Source organism: Megalops cyprinoides, chromosome 16 (assembly GCF_013368585.1).
Source record: "Megalops cyprinoides isolate fMegCyp1 chromosome 16, fMegCyp1.pri, whole genome shotgun sequence".
Classification (NCBI taxonomy): Eukaryota; Metazoa; Chordata; class Actinopteri; order Elopiformes; family Megalopidae; genus Megalops; species Megalops cyprinoides.
The window spans coordinates 16446321-16459891 of record NC_050598.1 but is presented as its reverse complement, the minus strand read 5'-3'; the positions used below and the strand labels follow the sequence as shown (position 1 = coordinate 16459891).

General features: G+C 47.8%; 1 protein-coding gene across 2 annotated transcripts in view; it reads right to left on the bottom strand.

The window, feature by feature from the left end:
• Positions 1 to 13571, bottom strand: part of atrx (ATRX chromatin remodeler) — a 43538-nt gene that overhangs the window by 18660 nt on the left and 11307 nt on the right. For both annotated transcript variants that reach the window (XM_036547736.1, XM_036547737.1), the window contains 16 exons: positions 11210 to 13422; positions 10208 to 10274; positions 9060 to 9217; positions 8648 to 8815; positions 8048 to 8162; positions 7576 to 7669; positions 6743 to 6946; positions 5994 to 6135; positions 5429 to 5538; positions 4975 to 5121; positions 4296 to 4473; positions 4059 to 4196; positions 3608 to 3783; positions 2538 to 2655; positions 1068 to 1198; positions 178 to 272 (listed from right to left, as the gene is read on the bottom strand). In XM_036547736.1, coding sequence (XP_036403629.1) covers positions 178 to 272; positions 1068 to 1198; positions 2538 to 2655; positions 3608 to 3783; positions 4059 to 4196; positions 4296 to 4473; positions 4975 to 5121; positions 5429 to 5538; positions 5994 to 6135; positions 6743 to 6946; positions 7576 to 7669; positions 8048 to 8162; positions 8648 to 8815; positions 9060 to 9217; positions 10208 to 10274; positions 11210 to 13422 — 4254 coding nt within the window. The remainder of the gene's footprint in view (positions 1 to 177; positions 273 to 1067; positions 1199 to 2537; positions 2656 to 3607; positions 3784 to 4058; positions 4197 to 4295; positions 4474 to 4974; positions 5122 to 5428; positions 5539 to 5993; positions 6136 to 6742; positions 6947 to 7575; positions 7670 to 8047; positions 8163 to 8647; positions 8816 to 9059; positions 9218 to 10207; positions 10275 to 11209; positions 13423 to 13571) is intronic.

The window sequence follows — 13571 nt, the reverse complement described above, 5'->3', positions numbered from 1 at the left end:
CATAATTGACTACAGTCCACTCTCAAGTATCTGCATTGCCTCACTGTCTGAAGACCACACAGCCATCTGTAAGCAGTAACACACACATACACGCTTACACGCACACACTATCCTGTCAGTGTTACGACTGTCCAGTCATCCACCTCTCAGATCTGGTGTCAGTTGTGCATCACATACCTTTTCGCCTTCTCATCATCAGAGCTCAAGCTCATGGAGGACTCCTCCGTTTCTGATGCAATGAATTCCTCCATGCTGTCCTCATCGAAATAGCCCTGAGACATTTCACAACAGCGCGTCCGTTATAACTACGAGACCTTTGCAGCGCAACACGCGACAAACGAGTGTGTGTCAGAGGAGGGTACAGTGCACATCGCAAAAGCAGAAAAAAAAAAAAAAATCACACACAAAAATCTCATGATAAGAACAAACATGACAAGCATGTCGCTTTCACAGGTCACGCACTTTCAATCCCCCCTTTAATGGCAACCCCAAACTACAGTACCAGTCAAAAGTTTGGATACTTTTCTGAAACCATTGTAGAATAATATTTTAGAATCATAGCAACGCCATCAAAACTATGAAATAACACAATCGGAATCACGCAGTGACCAAAAAAGTGTTATAAACAAATCAAAACTCTGAGATTCTTCAAAATAGGCAAATTTTTTTCTTTAAATTAAAGATTTTTTTTTTTTAAAGAAATTTATGCGTAGGTATCAACTTCACTATTTATATTTGTCTAGGAAACAAATGTCAGCCATTTAAGGATAAGTCGTTAGATCAAAATGCCTTTGAATGCATGTTTCCCATTATCCTAATCAGGTGTGTCCAAACTTTTGACTGGTACTGTATGCGTGAGATAACCAATCAGAGTGCAAGGAAGGTTGCTGGCGCTGAATGTGGGCACCGGCGACCCGCGGGCGTCTGCACCGTCCCGCCACGGAGTGCGTGCCTCTCATCACTTTGCTGCTGTTGGGAAAAGTGATGAGTCCAGGGGAAATTCCTCCCTCCTCCGGTCTGTTTTTTTGTGTGGGTTTTTGCGGAGTCGCATGTCTATGTTCTCTTACCTTGTTTTCTTTGCTGATGTAGTCCAGCTGAAGACACCACGGATGGGTCCAGATTCTGCTGAGTATCTGGAAATCCTGGAAGAGCTTGGTCCCGGCCCGGCCCCTCCCCCCCTCCAAGGCGGATCCTACACCTGCGTGGAGGAGGGAGTGGGGTTAGCGCCCGCTACGCCGCCTGATGGAAACACCATCCAGTTGCCACAATGACTTAGCGGCGCTATACCCGCCTAATACCACAAAAAGCTCACCAAGCAGACAGGCTACTGAAACGAGCAGAGACAAAGGCAACGATGTTCCAGAACCTGCACCTACGTTGTTGCTTCTTTTATGCAAATAAATAAATGCTGCCTGACACCAGTTGTCTGATGTAGCCTCCACAATCCAATCACAGCAAAAGGACGACGTTGTGACATAGAGGAGTCTTAATAAAGTGTGAAGGAGAGGCCTCGCTGTAACACCAATGGACTATCTACTGCAGAAGCCTGTGTCTTCTAGCATAGACGGCTTTGTGAATTCCTGGATTAATGTACAGGTTCTTAACTGATAAGTTTTTGAGGCGTGTTTAGTTATTTGGATTTTGCATTAATTTAAAAATGACCAAATAAGTTTGAGTACAAAATGGAGTAGTTGCACTGTGACAACATGACAAGAAGACCAAACTGTGTTTGTGCACATGCCAAACCCGCCTCTCTCCAGATTTGTGACAGGAGCTTGAGCAGGTGAAGAGTGTATCACGCCCTGCTCTCATTGGTTGTCTCCTCTGTGGCTTGTGGTCTCCAGTACAGGGACTGCCACATGTGCCTAACACAGCATTGCAGTGGCAGCGGGCTCTACACTGAGATGCCCTCACAACTGGCTGTGCTCTTCCCTATACAAGGGCAAGGAAACCTGCCCAGATACCCTGTGGCCTGCTTCCAGCTGCCAATCACCTACCCAGCTGCAGAGGTGCCTTTGAACAAGAGCCTGACTGAGCCACAACATGACTAACCACATAATTCAGCAGCTTGCTGGAGACTGAAAACTCATCTCTCTCCTGCCACTGGCGGGTATCTGTGGCCGGCGAGCCAACTGACTGCCCTAGGGGGGCACAAGCAGTACCTAGATACAAGGCTTGGAATGTCTACAGCAAATACTGTCATCCCTCCAAACGGAAATGTATCCCAGACACTGGAGGCAAGCTCGGCCACATCAGGGATTTTCTGACATGATTGAAAAGTACAACAACGTAAAGCACCGCCACCTCCACAATCAACGCCATTAGGCAGGGCTGGATCGGTTTACGAAAACAGCTTTCAGAGAAAACTGCAGAGCAAAGGGGAAAAAAGAAAATAACAGAAAAAAACAGCGTAAAATGTTGAGATAATATCAGTAAACCTAAAAAGGGAGATCAAACATCATCAAATAGCACAAAAAAAAAAAAAATCAGTATTTCAGCCAAGGACGGCAGGCCTGGATCCTCAGTGTTGAAGTTACCTGTGAAGTGCTCCAGGTAGTACCGGTACAGTTTGCACTGGATGGGCGTCACCCTCACCGCCAGCACATACTCGTGCTTCGGGGGCAGGAATTTCGTTAAAGCCGTGTAATCCCGCCTCTGTGAGGAAGCACACGCCCTTTCCATCAATGGCAGCCACAGAAATTAGTACACAAAATGATGTAAATTAACCAAAGAATGTGCAGGCAGTCAATGAGCCTGTATGCTTGGAAATCGCAGATCAATGTTATTAAATCAGAAAAGACAAAGTAAAAATTATTTTTGAAATATCAGGATCTCAATCAGAAAATCTCAAACAGCATTTTGGTTATTTCATTACCAAAGGACCACTTCAAAGCTTAATATCAATGTACAAGTACTGTAAAAAGTAGTGTGAATAACTTATATACAACTACATCCCTCTGTGAAATATTCATGTCTTACCCATTGAAGTTCCTCTCATGGAACCTCTATTATCAATGCAACTTATACTTTATCAATGCAATTTTACTGTGATCTAGTGATTGATGTGATACACTTGGCTTCTTGCTAGCTAACTTGCAGGGCTTGAATAGTGTTATGCTCACACCCACTGGTCTGGGAGTGCTGTTAATCTGGTCTGACACTGTTGCTCATTCAACCTGAATGGATACACTTCTGTTCTTTTGTGCTGGAAGTCGCTCTGGATATGAGCATCTGCTAAATGAATGTAATGTATTATAATGTATGTTTTACTTTGAGGGGAGGAACTAACAATCAGTGAAATTCACCTTCCTGTGCCACACACATATCTCTTCTCCTGGCTTTAGGTTTTTCTGATAGCATGAGTTCCCCTAGTCACATAGAGCATTCGTAATATATTTTTAAAAAAGAAGTGTTTTAAAATACTGTCAACGTAGCTGGACTGTTGAGATTTAAAGTGTGACAGCCACTGAATGTGCTCTAAATGTTACAACCAGTGCCAAGTGAAAAATTAAATAGCTCCAAGACTAAACTTTTTCCCTGTGTGGTCCTGTATCGGGCTGCTGTGCTTTCTGCGGTACAGTAAGTGAGCAGGGCAGGAGAGCTTTACCTGGACGCAGCCGGCCAGCATCTCGTACAGGATGTGGGCTCGCTTCTTCATGATACGCACGTCGACAAGGGTGGAGTCGGCGCACTGGCCGTTCTGGATCGGGTTGATGAAGCGGTTCCGGAACTCCTTCACCGAGCCCAGGAGGTTCTCCTTGATGAAGTTCACCATGCAGTGGTCTGCGGGAAGCGCAAGCAATTCACCCCCGTCACGACGGCACCGTGCAGACTCAGATACCGAAACAAGGCAGCCACGTTTCATGTTTTTCAGCCTTAATCTGATTAACTGGACGTAAAAAAGCACATTATTTTCCAAGCAGAAGGGTTTGTGTAAAGTGCCTTTGGCAGCTGATTTCCTCATTCATCTGCTACCTCCTGTTTAGAGTCCGCAGCCCTACCCACTGCCGCACACCACTGCAGACAGAAGCCATACTGAGTCTCTCGCTGACACTCACACTCGATGAGGTTGTTCTGCAGCGGGGTTCCCGTCAGCACCACTCTCCGCCGCGTCTTGATGGAGTTCATAGCCTTGGAGATGGCGGAGGCCTCGTTCTTCAGGATGTGTCCCTCGTCGCAGATCACAAAGTCGGGCCCTGGAGAGGCGGAGGGGAAGGGGAAGAGGGGGGTGAGGAGGTGGTGCGTCGGCCGGGGGTGGAGGAGGAGGGGACGGCGGGGCGTTCGGCGGGCCGTACCTGGGTCCACCAGCGTCTTGAGGAAGCTCTCCTTCAGCTTCTTGCTCTTGATGTTGCGGCCCTGCGTGAGGTTGCGGTACATCTCGTATCCCATGATCATGATGCCGCCGTCTTCCTGCCAGCGCTGCAGGGCGTAGGCGCGCTCCTGCGGCCGCTTCACCGTGGCCAGCTCCGTCACCTGCAACGCAGCCGTCAGCCAGTTCAGCGTTTGCGTACACGCATGTACACGCGAGTGCACGCGTGTGTCGATGAAACAGACCTGAAAGGCCTCCTAGACCTTTAGATGACTTTCTAAATCCAGCAAAACCAAAGCAGTTGACCTTTCCAGCAAAAGGCTGTTTTGATGACAGAAGAATGGAATAAATGTAATTAAAAAAATAACTACTGCAGCATTTTATTCTTTAATTTGAGCAAAAGACAATTAAGTTTAGTGCCACAACGTGAAAGCCTGCAGGAGCTGCAGAGCTCGTCATCTCTGTTGGTCTTGGTCTTGATTACATTAGCAAAGTGGGGGTGAGAAAGATACTTTCTTTTGTTTGTAAAATGACCCACACACTGTTACACAATCCTTTTAGACACAGCGGGGAGCTGTGTGTTCTCATTCAGTTCAGTGGTCATAGTTTAGTAATAACAAATAAAAGTAATGGTAAAGCGGCATGATACAATACCAAATCTGTACCTCTAAGCACTCCTCGTCCCTCATGCCTTCCTGCCACTTCTCGAACTCATTGAGCCAGTTGAGGACGGTGTTGAGCGGGCACACCACCAGGGCGGTGCTGAAGTTCAGCTTCTCACACAGCAGCATGGTGTGGAGGAACGTCACCACCTGCAGGGGGCAGGAGCAGAGCCACACGGGGGGTTTATGACCTGGTCGTACGCTCCAGCTTGACCATTACATCACGCTTCCAGTCAGCATCATCCATAGCCCTTTCCCTCACAATGTGAGCACCAGTATTATGCTCACAAGCTCAATCGATCAAGACCATGACCAATGACACTCACTGTCCCATTGAAACAGCCAGTCTCAGTCTAGCGGTCAGCTAGGTCAGTTGTTCTTCTCAACTAATCGAGAGGGGCAGAGCTGCTGACAGGGCCAGGGTGGCCCCCCTGGAACCCCTCGGGGGCCTTCTCACCTGCAGCGTTTTGCCCAGACCCATGCAGTGGGCCAGGATGCAGCCTGATCCTGGCGACTTCTTGGTCTTCTTCACTGACTCACAGCAACAGTCCCACATGAACTGCACCCCTGTGGTGACACAGGGACGAGGGAGGGGACTTCACCAAAACAAGCCTTTTTTCAAAACGAAAAAATCAATACTCCTACCATCTGCCTAACATGCACAGCATGTAAACCTCGGCACTCTGGACCTGAAGTCGTTTTAGTGCTTCATGCAAGAAAATGTACAAGTTAATATACTTTCTATAGGAAAATTTGCAGTCAAGGCAGAATGTTTCATTAGAACAAGGTTTCCTCAAAATAGTTCCAGCAATTTACAATTTGCTTGACGTTTTAAAGGCACAGAAAAAGGAAATAGGAAGAAGCCCAAAGAAACATGTAATTATAGTAATTATCCAGTGCAGGAATGTAAAACAAAAAGGCTTTGAAGACGTGCAAGTGCCCTTGAGGAATCTGAGGTGGTGTTGAGGTGCTTTGAAGCCTGTATCACGGCAGGATTTGACCCGCCAGTAACCCAGACTCACCGTCCACCTGGTGGGGCTTCAGTTTGGTCACCAGATTCCTGTGCACCTGGACCAGCGGCTCCTTGGTCTCTTCGTCTTCATCCAGCACAAGCTTGGTGGTGATGGGACAGGTGACCTGGGATGCCTCCTCCACAACTATGACCTGCAGGACAGGCGAAGAGAGACTGACTAGGACCCCCGTACCCGCACGGTGCAACTATTCAACCTTGTTACATCTCACAAGGAAGGCAATGGAGCTGCCCACAGTTTCAGCCTTTAACTACCATCAGTTACAAGCAACTAACTTAGATTAAATTAAAAAATTGTCTCTATGGAAATTACAGTACCAGTCAAACGTTTCTATGAGTAGGTGTTTCCAAATGTTTTCTTTATTTTTAAAGTTTTCCACATTTTAGGAAAACAGTAAAGACATCAAAACTATGAAGTAACACAACTGGAATTATGCAGTGACTAAAAAGTGTGAAACAAATTAAAAGTTTTTAAAATTTTTAAAAAACTTTTTGAAATAAATTCATACATAGACAAATATAGTTACGTTGATGCCTAAGAAACAAATTTCAAGCACTTAAGCATAAATCTTTCAATCAAAATGTCTTTGAATGCATGTTTCCCATTATCTTGACTAGTTGTGTCCAAACCTTTGATTGGTACTGTAAGGAAGAATGAACTCCTCGAAGTTGAAATGAATGGCAGTTAGTGAATATGGTGTGCTTGGTTGGGAAAAGCGTGACCCCTCTCGCGGGTCTCACCTCTCTCAGTTTCTCCCTCAGCTGTTCCCTTTCTGCGATACGTTTTCTCCTCTCCTCCTCCTCCTTCAGGGCGTTCTGGGTCTCCGATCGCAGCTTGTCATCCTTGATGATCTTGCGGATCTTCTTGCGACCCTTGGGCGTGGACTTGGATTCGTCGTCGTCTTCGTCTTCTCGCCCTCCCTCTCCCTCCTCCTCCGAGCCGCTCTGCAGGGAGGCAGCGCATACTCAGCACTCGGCCGCAGCCACGCCCACCCCTCAACAGGCTCTGACACTTACGGTTTAAGGTTAATGACTTTTTGTTCAGATCCATTTCCACTACGGTCTGTCAGAACAAACACAACATCTGAAAAACACCTATCCCTACCCCTGGATCTTCTTCAGTAACTAGAAAACATTTTACTGCAGCTTGTCAACACTGTAGCTTATGAAGCAGTGCATCATGGGTAGGCAACAGCAAACTTATCATCTGACAAGGGATCCAAATTGTTTACTTTGTAAATTGAGCTGATCATCATAAATACCTTAAAACATGCCTTTGAAGTAAAGTATAGCAGAATCTGATTTCACATATACATTTATATTTTGATGAGATTTATTCAAAAACAGTTCCATTCAGGAAAATAGATCGGATCACAAAACACTGTTGACTGTGCAGATGTATTGTTACAAAGTTTAACAAACAGCCCAAGCTCTTTTCAGAGGCAGCAGCTAGCTACAGTTAGCTAGGCTAACAGTTTAAATCTTTTTGTACTTTAATTTCATCATTTTATTTACTAGGAGAAGCCATAAACTGCGACGGTCACAGCAGTGTGGCGGCACTTGGCAGCTCTGACCTTCTCGTTGCTGGAGGAAGAGTCCTGCACCTTGATGCGCCGTCTCTTCTTCTTCTGGTGGTAGCTCCTCTGCTTCTCCTCTTTCTTTGAAGATCTAAAGAAGAGATCAGGACTGTTCAGATGGGCTTACAGCCTCATTACATCGCATTACACTTCAAAACACGGGATTTTACATCACCTCCATTATAATGAAGAAGATAAGGGTCTATCTACTGTTTTCAGTGAATTCGCAGGATCAAATATTCAGCTCCACTCCACAAACACTGTAGAGGGAGTGTAGCTAAAGTGCTCATATCCTGAAATGAGGCCTGCTCGCTCTTCAATGTCTCTGCAAACTACTGCCACCTGGTGGCCACAGACAGCACGCAAGGAGAGTTGAGACATGAGAGTAGCTTTTGTATCTTTTCCACAGCATTCAAGCATTTCTGTATTCATTTATTCATCTGAGGAAGAGGAAGTGGTGTGTCATCACCTTGTTCTGCGCCGACCGCCCTCTTCCCCGGATTCGCTGAGCTCCTCGGACACGGCGGACTCTTCGCTCCCACCCGATTCTTCAAAGTCTGAGTCAGCGGAGTCGTCGCTGCTCACTGTGTGAGGGACGACGACTTATCAGATCATGCCTACCACTGCAGTACTGACCAGTTTTGCTGGCAATCACATGCTCACTGCACACCCAGAAGGGCAAGATGACACAGATTTTCATACTTAAATCCATTTACTTTCAATGGAAATTTATTTTCAAAACTTTTGACATTTGATATGCACATTACATCACATTATTGTCTTTTAGAAGATGGCCTTACCCAGACCAGGTTACATACTGTACATACAGGTTGCAAGTTCTATCAATATCAATATTTACCGAGGCAAGTACCTTTCCAAAGGTACAACAGCAGTGTCCCTGCAGGGAATCAAACCAAAAACCTTTTGCTTTACCAGCCCTGCTCCTCACCACTGCTGCCCACACTTTGGTGACATCGATGTAGTGCTGGTCAGGCAAGTACAAAAGGTTTATGGGAAGGACTGGGTTTCAAGGTGCTGGGGAGACCAGGAATGCCAAATTTAAACAGACCTTTCCTCCGCGCTTTCCTCTTGACTGCCGCTTTCCCCTTGGCCGCGGGCTTCTCGTCTTCCGACTCGCCCTCGCTAAGGGACAGTTTGCGCCGTAGAAGGCGGTGCCGGTGCGGGGTCTTCTTGACGTCTGTGTCCGAGTCTGAGCCCGAATTTGACGTCTCATTGTCTGCAAAGGAAGAACACAGAGTGGGGGGGGGGGGGGGGAAGACAAAAATGAACCGAATGGACTCCATATAAGCGGGCACACCGGGACCACCCACACCCCATCCGGGTCCTTTTAAACATGGCACACTGAAAGAATATGGAGTATGGCTTCTCACAGATAACTCAACTGTCATTTTAAGCCAAGGTTAAATAAATAAATAAATTAATTAATAAAAGCTCACGCAACCTGCCACTCGGTAACTCACCGTCTCCATCTCCTTCCTCTTCTCCATCCTCTTCCTCATCTCCTGCTTTTTTGGAGGACTTCTTCTCTTCCTTCTCTGATTCTTCATTGTCTGAAGAGCTGTCATCCCCTGAAGAGTAGTTGGCTTTGATTTGGGCCAGAAGCATTTTCTTGGCAATTCTGTTGAACACAGGACAGAAGAAAAGATCTCGAAGTATTAGGTGTGAACCAGATTCAGCCTTTGGTCAGTAAGAAGGGGGGGGAGTAAAATGTAACGTTTCAGCAGAGCAGCTAGCCACAAGAGGTTGTTTGCTAAGTCTTTTTCAAGCTATTTATCCGTTATTCATATCTGAAGGTTCTTTCTTTTTCTTTTCCATATTCCATTCCATCAATGGTTCAGTATTTTTTCTAAACTGTGCACCCCCATTTACATCTAACAAAATTCTACATACACCTTGAAACGCATTATAGTAACGATGACGCAGGTACTTCATTTACTTCAGTGTTAGAGCCCATTCAAATATTTTGAATTTACATCTATTTTTAGGAAAATGCTCAGTTCTTAAACTAAACATGTTATAAACATGTCAGCCAGTGGCCGTGACTCTTGCCCATCAAAGAGTCACTGATGGAAGTGAAGTATATTACTGTCAACAGGGCATTTTACCACTAGATGGTCTAAATGGTCAGCAAACCTGTAACAGTCCCAGAACAGTGCCTGTTCAGTTCTTGTTTAAATTATAAGTTCCTTGTAATTACAATGTTTCAACTGCAGTAAAAGGATATGATGAAGCATTAGGCAAGAGACAAAGTGACAGATTACACTGAAACTAGAAAACTGCATGCCAAATTTACTGTGAGCAGATGCTTTAATAAATGCCCCTGGGCTTTTTGTTTCCTAAAGAAATCAGTAAATATTGTGTTGTCTTTGCAAGGCCCATATCCAGTTGCTAAGGTGGATCTGGCAAAAAAACAATAACATCACTGCATGGAAATGGAAGTGAGGCAGGGACATTCCCCAGTGCAAGTCAGGACACGTCAAAGACACATCTAGGCCTCAGTCTTCTTTGGCCATAAATGTACATCGATTTCGTTGCACTATATGAATGGAGTGAGAACCACAACCTGAAGAGAGATTCGTACAGCTCGCTAACCGCCTTAGAACCCTACCTGTTCTCTGGATCATCGTCATCATCAGCAATTAGCGTGGGTACAGACTTCATCTCCGCTTCATCCCCTGTGGAATAGACCAGTAACATATTACTGAAATAAGTCATCTTGTTTACCACAAGCTTTTCAGACGGCCTACTCTTCCTGTTATTCTTTTGGGAGTCTGAATGTTGTGATGATTCTAGATAAGACTGTTCACGTTACTTGGTTATTTTGTTTTTATACATGGTGTTTAAAAAAACAGTATCATGTCTTCAAGACTATGAATCTTATTCAAAGATTAACCCTAACCTTAACTAATCCTCTTTTGGATTTACTGACTTTCATTAGGTGCAACATTATTCTGTCCTATGAAGCTATCACCTATGCTATCACAGAATCAGATTGTTAGCTAACGTCAGTAATATTGGTAAATATTATTGGTAAATATTACCAAATATCAAAGCATAAGAATATGATTGGATTGTTTTAGACACTGGAATGTTGGTGCCCTACAACCTTGTCCTATCAATTGAACCCTGAGTAGAAATACTGAAGACAGACAAGAAGATAGGATTTGTGATTTTTTGCATCTGCTCCTGACTACACTAGCGGGGTGTCTCCTAAATGGTATTATCATGGAAAAAAACTGGAATACACACAGAAAGCTTAAAAAAGCTGGCAGTGTAAACCATGTGTCCAAATAATTATAATTAATTTAAAAGCCATGGAACAATCAGTTATCAAAAATTCTGTAACACACACACACTGACACTGGATAGTACAATTGACAGTATCAAATAAATTAATATAATTTAAAATTACCATGATGAGAACATTAGGCACATCCTTAACTCACTAGCCCATAGTCTACAGTCCATCTATTGCTGTGTTGAGTTTGGTCTTGAAGGGCCCCCAACTTCATATCTATGTGCACAGTATGAGGTGGACTGGACAGTGAGTGGTACGCTTTAAGGCACCCCTCCCGCTGAGGTGCTGAAATGGGAGGCTGTTGGCGCTCACCTGATGACTGCTGGAAAGCTTCCACCCCCGCTGTGGATATTTCCTCCATGATTGGCTTTATCTTCTGCTGATCGTCGCTGTCCTCTCCAGAGTCAGCATCCCGGCCCCCATCAACTTCCTCCTCCTCCTCTTCTTCGCTGGAGGAGGGGGACGATTGTCTTGTCGTTTGTCTGTTTTTCTGCACCCTTCTTTTTGGCACAACACCCTTCTTCTTTTCCTTGGCCGCTTTCCGCAGCCCTTCTCCTTCCTCTTTATCCTCCTCTTCCTCCCTTTCTTCCTGCTTCCTGGCTCTGCGCGGCCCCCTCTTGGCGGCGCTGAGCTTGCTCAGGCTCTTGATCTCCTTCTCCAGGTCCGAGTCGTAGTTGGACGAGTCTGAGCCCTTCTCCCTCTTTTTCTTGGTGGCTTTCTTGGCCGTGGTCGAAACGCTGCCGGCGTCTAAGTCCGAGGGACTGACTCTGGCCTTGCACTTGGCGGCAGCCGTCTTGTCCCGCGACTGGGAGGGGTTTTTCTGCAGCGGGAACAGGCACCGTTTCCCCACTCGTTTGCTAGAGGCGTCATCGCCATCGCCGTCCGCCTCATCCGAGCTGGGCATCATGGCGGCCGTCTGGAGCAGGATGGAGGGGACTTCGTCAGAGTCCGAGTCGTCTGCCTTGCTGGAGGAGGCGGTGACTCTGGCCGACTCTTTCTCCCCGTCGGCCCTCTGGCCCTGGCCCCCCCGGGGGGATTTGGCCTTGGTGGGCGTGTCCTGGTCCGTGTCGCTCTCGCTGTTGTCCTGAGGGGGGGCCATGCTCTTGCTGTCCGTTTGCTTTCGCAGGGGTGTGGTTTTCACACGAGGGGAGCGCCTGTTTTCTAGCCCTTCGTCCGGCGGCAGAGCCCCGCCTGCGGCTCCGAGGCCCTCCTCCTTCTCCTCCTCCTCCTCCTCCTCCTCCTCTTCCTCCCCCACCTCCTCCTTCACCCTGTCCTCCTCCATCTCATCCTGCTCCCTTTCATCTTTACACTTGAAGCCCAACTCCGTCATTATGGGTCTGTGCCGGGGAGGTGCCTTCAGGGGCATGGGAGACAGCTTCACCACCAGCTTTTTGGTCACCTTTATGGAGCTCTTTCCTGAGTCCGGGGACTTTCTGAGGGAGAGCGCAGACTTGGGGGACTTCCTGGGCCTGCCCACGCTGCGCCCCCTCCTCTCAGCCACTCCCGAGGAGCCCACCGCGCCCTCCACCATCTCGAACAGCTCATCCGGGACGGAGAGGGGGACAGAGACGATCTCCTTGTCCATGGAGGACTCATCCGCCGAAGCCGACCCCTCCTCACAGTCCACGTCTTTTTCGGGGCCCGCCCTCTTTCCTTTGGGACTCTGCACTTCAGCCCTGTGAGCTTCCTCGGGAGAGGCGGCGGGGCTTTCCTTCATTTCGACGTCGTCTAAGACGGCGCCCGCCACCCCGTCCTCCTCGCAGTCCACGGTGCTTTCCACCGAATTGTTCGCGCTCGACTTGCTGTCTTCTTTTTTAACGTGGTTACCCATGTCCTCGACCGCCTCCGCTTCGCCGTCCGCCTCCACGATCTGCGGCAGGACTCCGCTGCCACTGACATCGCACCCGCTCTCCTCCCCGTTCTGCACCTCCAGGCCCTTGAACTCCTTCTCCAGGGACTCCTCCAGGGCGGCGTGGGCCTTCTTCAGGTCCGCCAGCACCGACCGGAAGGCCTTCAGGTGCCGCAGCCTGACCATGCTGCTCCCCTGCTCCTTGGCGCCCTGCTGGATGAACTTGATGAACGTGTTGTTTAGGCTCGTCGTGGTTTCCACGAGCTTCTTCGTCTTTTTCGCCAGCTCCTTGGGCACCTTCAGGGCCTTGTAGGTGAAGGTGAGAGTCCCGGAGCCGTTGGCGTTGGCGTCGGCGCCGTGCTCCTTCCCGTTGAGGGCGGCCCTGCCCTTGGGCTGGTGCCGGCAGGCGCCCTCGTCGCGGCCCGGCTTCTCGTGCTCGCCCCGGGGCCGCTTGCGCTGCTGGTGCCACAGCTGCTCCAGGTTCTGCAGCACGCTGTCGCAGGCCGCCACCAGGTCGAGCAGCGGCTCGGGGCTGCACACGTAGCAGTACCACTTGCTCTCCTCGTCCATGATCCCCGAGAGCTCCTTCCGGCCCAGGTTACGCAGGATACACTTTTTGCAGAAGGCGTTGCTGCAGAAGTCGCAGCAGATCAGATTTCCCCCCTCAGCACACCACCTGGACAGAGGAGGAACAAAGCTGGTTATTTTTTCCCCCCCCATCATATTTTTTCCATTCCTCCTGTAAAATCTTTAACAAAAATGTGGCCCGCAACTGGAATGAATCAGCTCAATGCTGCAGTGTGCACTTAAAGACAGCGTAACTGA